The sequence below is a fragment of the Perca flavescens genome, chromosome 6 (assembly GCF_004354835.1).
Source record: "Perca flavescens isolate YP-PL-M2 chromosome 6, PFLA_1.0, whole genome shotgun sequence".
NCBI lineage: Eukaryota > Metazoa > Chordata > Actinopteri > Perciformes > Percidae > Perca > Perca flavescens.
The window spans coordinates 15,132,245-15,142,761 of NC_041336.1; the positions used below are offsets into that span (position 1 = coordinate 15,132,245).

General features: G+C 42.8%; 1 protein-coding gene across 1 annotated transcript in view; it reads left to right on the top strand.

Annotated features, from left to right (window-relative positions):
- Positions 1–1,871, top strand: part of LOC114557849 (forkhead box protein O3) — a 28,547-nt gene extending 26,676 nt beyond the window's left edge. The window contains exon 2 of the mRNA XM_028581531.1: positions 94–1,871. Coding sequence (XP_028437332.1) covers positions 94–1,809 — 1,716 coding nt within the window. The 3' untranslated portion in view covers positions 1,810–1,871. The remainder of the gene's footprint in view (positions 1–93) is intronic.
- The last annotated feature ends 8,646 nt before the right edge of the window (positions 1,872–10,517 follow it).

The following is a 10,517-nucleotide window of genomic DNA, read 5'->3' on the forward strand; positions in this document are numbered from 1 at the left end:
GAAATGCAGTTTGTGTACTAATGATAAGTGATCTACTTATTACAATTTAAATAGATCTCTCTTTCACTGTGTGTCTGTCTCATCTCTCTGCAGAACTCCATCCGACACAACCTATCCCTCCACACACGTTTTATCAGGGTGCAGAATGAGGGAACAGGGAAGAGTTCCTGGTGGATGCTGAACCCAGATGGAGGAAAGATGGGAAAGTCTCCCCGACGGCGAGCAGTCTCCATGGACAACAGCACTAAATACCTAAAAAGCAAAGGCCGCGTCAGAGGCAAGAGGGTTGGCCGTCCTGGGATAGGAGCAGGCTCTGTTGTGGTTGGGCTCCAGGGCTCCCCTGACCAAGGCAGCCCACCACGGAAAGGCCTTGCAGGACCTGGAGGTTCGTCTGGGACAGATGGAGAGTTTGATGCTTGGACAGACCTCCATTCCAGGGCTAGTTCATCAGCTTCCACATTGAGTGGGCGTCTGTCACCCATTCTCGCAGAGGGAGAGCCAGAGGAACCCGAGGAGGGGGGCCTGTCTTGTTCCACCTCCCCCCACCTCTACCCCTCACCGACCAGTGCCCGCTCTCCATCCATGGGGGCAGGGAATCTCTGTCCTCCCCTCGAGCAGCTGCCTCAGCTGGCTAACCTGACAGGTGCCATCAGCCTGGATGAGAAGATGATGGAGGATAGTTATCATCACCATCACCCACCGCAGCCGCAACACCAGCAGCATCCAGCTGTTGGCAGACATAAGCACCAAACCCCTGTCTACCACTACAGTTCTGGAGTGAAGGGGCAGAGCCCCTATGGTGCAGTCTATGGTGCAACAGGCATGGGGATGCTGCGCCACCACTCACCCATGCAGACCATTCAGGAGAACAAGCCAGCAAGTTTCTCTGGAACCATGCGGGCATACTCCAGCACAAATGCCCTGCAGAGTCTGCTAACAGGGGGTCCAGCTAGGCAGCAATACTGTTCCAAGGACATGATGCTGGGACAGGAAAGGGAAAGCCATCCTATGATGGGTCAAGCTAGTAATGAAGTAGGCTCAAACCATCACAGCCACCATCCTGGCCACCCCAATGGCCACAGACACAATGGACCTCATAGTCACAGCTCAGCTCATAGCCATAACAGAACTCACAGCCATACTAGTCATAATCACAACAATGTCACCAACCACAACCACAACTCACCTCACAGCCTCACTCACAACGGTCACAACCTCAGCCAGAGCCATAACCACACACCACCCCGGGCTGTGGCCCTCATTCCACGCGGCAACAGCAATCAGCTGCAGACCTACAACCACAAAGCTCCCTACCTGTACAGCCCCCCATCACATGCTCATCTCCCTGCCTCCACCACCCTCCCCCCAAACCCAGCAGGTATGCTTGGCATGCCCCAGGACTCCTGCCACGTGGCCACCGCCCCACACCCCCGTCACAACCATTACCCCGACCCACAACACCAAGGCATGACTAACGGACCATACCACCATGGCCAGGGGATGGGGAATGGTAGTGTTGGTAGCAACTACCATGGCTATCACCAACCTCACCCCCATGAGAGACTACCAGCTGACCTGGACATTGACATGTTCCACGGTAGCTTGGACTGCGATGTGGAGTCCATTCTCCTCCATGACATTATGGACTCTGGGGAGGAAATGGACTTTAACTTTGACTGCTCCCTAGCCCAGGGGGTGGGCATTGGCATGGGTATGGGCATGGGTGTGACCATGGGCATGGGGATGGGAATGAACAGTCTGACTGGTCCACAACAAGCTCATAGCAACCAGAGCTGGGTGCCTGGCTGAAGTCTAGGACAACACATCCTATCCTCTGAACTAAAAGAACTACCCTACCCATGAAGCACTGTGCTCAACTGTGACATTCCAGACTTGACACAGAGACTATAGGACCAACACTCCCGTCCCGCTTTGTTGTCTTGACTATTCTTCTCTCACCCTATCCTCTTTTGATTCCCCCCCCACTCCCCCAGAGATCTAGTTCATTTCACATTAAGTTTTTCTTTATATCAGCTATTCTGTGATGACAATCTCTCAGCTGTACATGCCCAACATCGCTTCTCATTTACCATGAGAACTGAACTCTCAATGCACTTTATTGCAAGTGGGTCACATCTTGCAGTGCAACATGTTCACAGAGCAGCTCAGGCAGAGCTTGACATGTTTTGTAGGTTGGCTGCAGTATTTGACGGCAACAAATGAGTAAATTACAAGCTCCGTTGATAGTTGAAGTCTCACATATTGGCATTGAATTAAAATTGGACTACTTTTATCATATGCTGTCATTGTCAGTGGTGGGGACAATCTTCTTTCTTTTGCAAAAAATTCGTAGTCGCTTTGTGATTAGATCCTAGGTTTTTCAAGCTTTAGCTCAACACCTTAGAGACTGCCAATTCCTTATCATCACTCAACGTACCAAATTTAAAATATTAATAAATACAATATTGTTAAATATAACCCTTATTTGACACTTGTTTGAATGTATTTATACAGAATATTTTAAAAGAGACCTAATCTGAAACCAGTTTATCATTTTAATGTTAAAAACTCACAAATATCATCAGATCCAAATAATTATCTTACACCAGCAATTCTGTTCTGTACCGCTACATGCATTTAGTCTTTAGTGCTTTGACTTTTCTATTGGATGTAACATTTTGTCAGTGCCCTTTTGCCTTCTGTTAGAGACTATTGTCACTACATCATTAAATTGATTCTATCATTACTGGCTAGCAAGCAATTTGGTGAATTAAAATACCGTATCACCTTGTCTCACCTGGCAGTTTCTCTCTCTCTCTCTCTCTCTCTCTCTCTCTCTCTCTCTCTCTCTCTCTCGCCTGCCAGTGGAGACAAAGTGACCATTCCTCACACCAAGCCATTAATGTGGCTTGATTGAAATTCAGCATCTTGCTTTTAATCTCCAAAGTGATGCGGCAGCGATGCGTCATTATTGAGAATCTAATGCGTTGTCCTCCCATCTCTCAACCCGGCCGTCCGGGCAGCCACTCGCCCCTCCGACTTAATGTGCCAAGAAAGCAAGACAAAACTGTGATTAACGCCCAGTCACTCTGCCTGCTGTCCTGCTCTGAGAAGAGCCAATGTCACTGTCCACTTGCTTGCTCACAGAGGGTACAAAAAGGAAAAGATGGAGACAAGGATAGAACAAAAGTCTGTTGTTGCAGTGGGATCAATCATCAGCCTCAGTTTCCATACTCTTTGGGTGTGTGTGTCTGAAAACAGGTAGTGTAATCGTATTGTAAATCATTTCCAATCTCTGTATTTTGTATTCCCCTGTGCCCATGTTTTTCAGAGCTTATACCCTGAGCTTCAAATACTCAAATAGGTGCAAAGGGAGGGCTTTAAGGAGAAAACAATCAGCCAATCTGAGTGGCATGAGTCTATGTCAAACAGGGATGTAATGCCCCACAGCCATCCACATCCACTTTTGTGTGTTTATTCTGTTGTCTTGTAGTTGTTGTTGTATTGTTCAAATTCTAAGGACCAACAAGGACAGTGCTAAAATACCTATAGTGTAAGGACAGAATTAAATGGTGAAATGATGTTGGTAGTGCAGTATGACCTTCCTATGCTCCAATACCGTGCACCCCTCCCACACGTGCTCTGCTCAATTGTCTGCGTTTGTGAGTGGGGGAGTCTAAAGCTTGTTTCCCACTGGCCTTGAAAGAGAAAAAAAAAACCTATTCTGTAGTTCCAAGTACCACACACAAAAAAAAGATGGTTGGGTAAGGGTGGGGTGGGGGTTATTGTTACAGCCAAAGGTCAAGCACGGCACAGACTATCAGACCCATTATTGAGGTAAATACCTTTATTTCAGGGCTTTTAGTCGCGCTGGTTCAAACTAATTTCCGTGTGGAATTTTCTAAGCAAATGGGCCTCACAAAGCATTTATGTTATGACCTATGCTATAGACATTTAGCAATGCCCTGCTATTGGAAAGAGAGCTATATATGATGTCTAATTTTCCTATATTTATTTATGAAAGAGATTGGTCTTTGTCACTCCTAAATGTGGTAGTTGTTTGAGTCAACTCCTATCCCCCTCCTCCTTTTTTGTTCTTCTGTTTTTTAAGATGTCACTCTCCCTTTGCCCCTTTTCCTGACTTTTATTTTGTACAAAATCTATATATTAAGAATATTGTATAATAGTTTTTAAAATCTCAAAATAATATCAGTTTTGTTGTCTATTTCTTTTTTAAGAGAATGTATCTCATCATCTGGTGACTGTTAAATAAATTAACTTAAAAATAAGTCTCTGTCATTGCATTTTTATGAATCTGACCAGATTGGTTTTTGTTCATGAAAACACAACAAATTTACCTTTTCCTTACAATTCACAGAGTCTGAAGTGGATTCTCCTGAGCTTACTTGTGCTTGCCAGCTGCTATTTCTCTCATGTGCTCGTACACACTATCAGAGAAGATGAATGAATGTGGGTTGCTTGTTAATTTATTTATTTGTGTCTTTTGTTTCATTTTAATAACGTAACTCCTTTCACACATGCATACAACCCCTCTTGGCAGTCGTGTTTGACCACCAAGTTGCTGAGTGGGAGGGAGAAAGAGTAGGCTGTATGAATGAAAATGGGAAAAATGTACCTCCACATATGTCGAGAAGCATCAGTGCTAGAGACTGCATGAGACAGAAAGAAATAGGGTGAATTTTTCTGTTTGTGTGTGAGAGACTTCCTGACAGCCAGAGTTGGCAGGATTGGAGTTGTGTGTGTGTGTGTGTGTGTGTGTGTGTGTGTGTGTGTGTGTGTGTGTGTGTGTGTGTGTGTGTGTGTGTGTGTGTGTGTGTGTGTGTGTGTGTATGTGTGTCTCATAGCGCTTGTTTTGGCCCATAAAGCGGTATAAGTTGGCCACAGCTGTCCTGGTCCCATTGGAGGCGTTTTCACAGGAGGAGTGTGCAGCGCCACAGCGCCATACTGCCAGGCCCCAGGGGAGCCCCCGCCTCTACACTCACTCAGACATTTGCACAGACACAGAAACACACAACACACATGCACATTCACACACATACATTTGAAAAGACCACAAATTCACACATTTACACAAAGAAGCACACAGCGCAGTTATGAAACCATACGCACCAACACGCACACTCAGACATTTCTCACTTAGATGTACAGTTTTAATTGACTCCACTTGGCAAAGCCTCCCTGCAGGGAAAGGAGTGAGAAGTAGAGGGAAAGAGAAAGATGTAGGTGTGGAGGGAGGAAGATGGGCATATATTTAAAGCTAAAGATGTCTGACACAAAAAAACACACTTAAAAAGTGTTTTTTGTAAAAACAAATGTAGGGGTCTGATGAGTTCAAATATGGTCAAGTAAGTTCATAAGATGTTTCATTAATTTTACAATTAGACCAAACTGAGTGTGATTGAGTGTAACTGAGACTGAGAGCCTGGCGTGCGGCCAAAATCTCACTCTTCACTGCCCATCTCCTGAGAGAGGTAGAGGCTGAGGTAGACAGGAAGGCAGTCCACTCCAGGGGCTGCGCCTCAGGGAGGGTCTGCTCTTCTGTTCCTCATTATCAGAGAGAGAGAGAAGCTGTGTTACAGTGTCATTATTCATCCACTTAAGCATCTGGGAGCAGGTCCTTTCTTACTTGGCCCAGTGATATCGTTGTAGAGACCGCCCTTGGAGGTAAAGACTGGCTGGGGATACTGCTAACTGCTAACAGACAGACCCACCCAGGCAACGCTCCAGGGTACTGATGTCCTTGAGTGCTTATGAGGATTCAGCATTTCTCACTTTCAGGCCGTGCTGAAGTGAAAAACTGCTATATCTCAACAGTTCAGTTGTTCATAGCAAATTAATTCACCAATATTGAAGAGTGGAGTTTGACATAATGGGTCCACAAAAAAAAAAAAAAAACTTTAATAATCACCATACCACCAATAACATAACATCATTATAATCAAGTCTATCAACGATGAATTTTTAAAATGTAACTAAGCTCCACAGATGTAATCAAACTGTGATCTGTGTCTTAAAACAGTGGTTCCCAACCTTTTTTCCTTGGCGCCCCCCCTACTCATGTCTATGAAAAGCTGAGCCCCCCGCCCGAAACCAAAGTTGAGGTAACTCTCGAGATAGAGCCTTACTTTCTTTTTTGATACAGAGCAGTTATCAGCACTGTTATGTTTCTCCTTCATGTTTCATTCATAAAATAGTGATGCCGTGGCGGCAGGAAAAATGAAGATACAACAAAATATATAGTTTTCATACAGACTTTTGTATACATTAGATATTCTAGTGTATTATCATTTGTTTAACATGTGCAAAACAATTTTTTTTACCTCAACCTCAAACCAGATAAAGACTCGCGCCCCCCCTGTGATCTTTGCCGCCCCCCCTGGGGGTGCCCGGACCCCAGGTTGGGAACCACTGTCTTAAAACATAGTACTAAAGCTATAATGCGTATAGTTTCTGTCGCCCCCCATGAGGAATTTTAAGTAATGAACTGTCAGCGCGTCCACATGATACAAGCCTTCCGTGATCCCGCACCGCCCCCACCCAAGGAGGATTAAAAAAAACATGATGGACTCTTCAGAAGAGGTAATTATCTTCACTTGAGTTTCTGTGCGCGAAAGTTGCCGGACGTTACAGTCTTCTGAACACAGCCATACTGAGAAATACATAGGGCCATATGTACTATCGCTTTTGCGCCCACTTCAGGCGTATTTGTTTTGCAACGTGCGCATAAAAGAATGGCAAGGTATGTACAAACAGGCCTCACTGAGGTAAAAGCACAGATTGCCTGTCGCAAATTGCGCTTTTCCGTGTCATGCATATGCATTCACAGGAGGGTCAGGGTGAAAGTGGGAGTTTCCCATAAAGAGATGGGAGGGGAAGCGTAAAGTGCACCTAATTATGTATTCTGCGGTATGTACAAAAACCTCCCGTGAAAGCGCGCCTCTATTTTGCGGTGAAAATTCTCCGCCTCTTAAAAGCAGGTGTAAACCTGGAAGCGGGTTTCCTCGCATATGCCCCCTGGTGAAATGGCAGCAGTAATCCGAGCAAGACGAAGACATAGGCCAAGGAGACGAGTTTTGCCACAAGTATCACACTTTTTCAGTTGAGTGAACACTAAATAATTAAGCGTTACAGATTAAGCAGCCATGCAATATTACAGTTACTGGAAGAAATCAAAGATGACATTGAATCTCCGACTCAGCGTTCACATTCCATTCCAACAGTTGTAAAACTCCTCGCTACATTACAACTATTGGCATCAGGATCATTTCAAACAGTCATAGCATCAACAGTGGGAATATCGCAGTCTGCACTCAGCCGTATCACAGCACCAGTACTTAACACTTTGCTACAGCGCAGAAAGGCGCTGATTACCCGATGAACTGCAAGTTTGGTAAATACGACATAAGCTGAAGTATCACATTGGTGCTGATAACGCTACATTCGCAAATGTACGTACATCTGGCCCATAGGGTTTTGTGGAGCTGATAGTCTTAATTAGCTTTGTAGCAACTCCTTTGGCAATGGCTTGAATGTAATGTACGTTCATCAATATCAAAGTTACAAAAAGTAACTAGGTTGGTGTAACATGATCTTGATTTTAGACTGATGAAGAACACAGAGAGTTAAAGTAATCCAAAGAAGGAGGGATTAACATGGATGACTTTTCACAGATTGGTGGAGAATAAACGTTTAATTGTGGAAATATCTCTTAGTGGAAAGTGGAAAAGTCAGGCTGCACATTTATTTTACTTCAATGTGTTGTGGTGTTGTCATGAGGATGCCAACCGGCCCGAATGATTGTCTTTGAAAGTGACTCCATATGGAAAAAGTGCTCAGAGAGGACACCAAAAGACCACCAGGAGAGGTTTGATGCTGGCTGATCTGTTGAAGAACGAGGACAATTGAAGGACACAGAGATTTAAAAGAATGAAAATGGAACACTCTGCTTGTATCTGCTCGCCAAGAGCAGTCTTTGTGCTCTGTATTTCCAAGATTATATCTAAAGATACATATTTTTGGTCTGAACCTTAAGTACTGTAAAAGCACTTAAGAGTCAATCACAGTTCACAGAATCAAGAGTTTTCTTAACAAGGGGATGATCCATTGAGGGTTCAGCTAAAAGTGAATTAATGTGACTGTTCTCTCAAGAAAAATGACTGCATCAGACTGATCTTGAAGAAGGCCTGAGGGCCAAAACACCATTTCAATGAAAGAGAAATGCATATGGAGCCACAGTGTGTGACACTTTTTTCTTTCATATGGAGCTTTTGGCAAACAGTACAAATTAAATAATCGTCAATCATTGTAATACATTGTACAATTGTACAATTTATTTTTTTTTTTTATCTTTTTGCTCTCAAAAGCAGCACAGCATCAAGAATATAGTCAAAATGTTTTAAAATGGAGAACGACCTTGTAGGGGTTGAGGCGAGGCACAGGGGTAGTGTCAGAGAGGTTGTCAGAAAGGCCTCTGAGACTTTTCTGCTGAAAGCAGAGTTAAACGCTGTGGGACTGGTGCACAGAGACCGGCACAATAGCAAGACCGCATGTGAAAAACTGGCCTCACGGACAGATAGAAGCATTTCTTTAAATGCAACAAATGACAACTATGTTCATATGTCTTGCTCTCTTTCACTAACAACTTGATTTAAAGTGTTAAGAAAGTTAACACCATGGTACAGTAAGACATGTTATTTTCGTATAATTGTTTCCAGTTACTCAGACAAATCATGAAAGATTGCACACTTTAGTTTTAAGGCTCTATAAACTACACCACAGAGAGGTCTTTGCATCACTTCACATGGCTTGACTTTTCCTCACATTGATATAAACAAACCTTAACAGCATCAGCAAACATTAATAACTTGGATTCATTTCTTGTCTAGCGTTACAGCCTGTATTAAAATACCTGTCAATCTATATTTGGGAGTGATTGGAGTTTTCAGTCCTGTGTTTTTGGTGGTGAGGCTACTCTTTTCTTTATTTTTGAGCCTTAACAACATCTACCCAACTAGCTTTCTCATAATAGATGTTTTGGGATATCAGTGCATCAACCATGCAATCAATGATCTCTTGTCAGCTCTTGCTGCAAAATAGATTGACTAGCTTACTGAGATAAATCAAGTCCAGTTTTTATGAAACAAGTCTAATAATCTGGTGCATATGGTGCTTGATAACAGTATTTATCTTTAATAAGAAACAAATGAGATCTAATCCTTTTAAAACAGGATCTTGTGACTTTCCTAATTTGTATTTGGCAGTGCAATTAGATGTTCATGAGTACACTTTGTAGTTGCTCGAAGGCTTGTATATTATAAGAAGTATATTAACTGTATAGTTTTATTGTTTGGATTCAATCCAACCGTGATCCACACTGAGGCAATGCAGAAGGAGGGTAAAAAATGAATTGTGGACACATCTTGTCCAAGCCTTCATATCATAGAAAGCTGGGAATCTACGTTAAACCAGTAGGCAAATGTTTAAAGTACTCATATTATGCTTTTTGGCATTTTCCCTTTCCTTTATTGTGTTATATATCTTTTTTGTGCATGTAATAGGCTTCCAAAGTGAAAAAGCCCAAAATCCACACCAAAGGGACTTACCATCTTCCAGAGAAAACACTGTTGACAAACTGCTCCAAACAGCTCTATTGTAGTCCAGCCTTTACTCCCATGACAAACGTGCGTCACTTTGTAACACACGTTATTTATTTATTTTTTTTAAATTGTTTATTTTCACATTTTTCTTCTTACCATAAACATAGAAAAAAAAGAGAGCAGAAAAAATAAATAAAATAAAAAAAATAAATAAAAAAAAAGGTCTACAACGCCTTCGTTTAGTTGGTTAGCAGTGTAAATTTTGTACTTCATGTACACAGACATCGCATATATATATATATATATATATATATATATATATATATATATATATATATATATACATACATTCTCTACACAGGTTTTATACAGACCGTAGACCATATTTAAGTACATTATTTGGGGGGATTTCTTCTTATCAATCCATATTAATGTGGGGTGAGGGACGGTGAGGACCCAAATGCAGAGAGAAGCAGGCAGGCAGGAGATGGTGGAACTCAGGGATTTAATTACAACAAAAAGCAGCAGCACAAAGACTGGAAAACTTACAAACATAAACTGACGGGCAAACACAGGCAGGAGTAAAGTGACGCAGGAACAGAAACAAGGCACAGGACGGAAACACAAGGGCATGGCCACAAACTAAACAGGCACGGACACAAAACGATCTGACACAAGACAAGGGGAACACAGAGGCTAAATACATGAGGTGATGGGTAAATCAGACACAGGTGAAGCACATCAGGGCGGGGCAGGACAATCAACAAAGGCGGGAAACAGAAAGATAAGCTAGACATGACAAGACAGAAAGCAGACTATCAAAATAAAACAGGAACACAGACAGAAAACATGAGGACAACTAAACACAGAAACGTGACACAACACAGGACACAGTCAAGA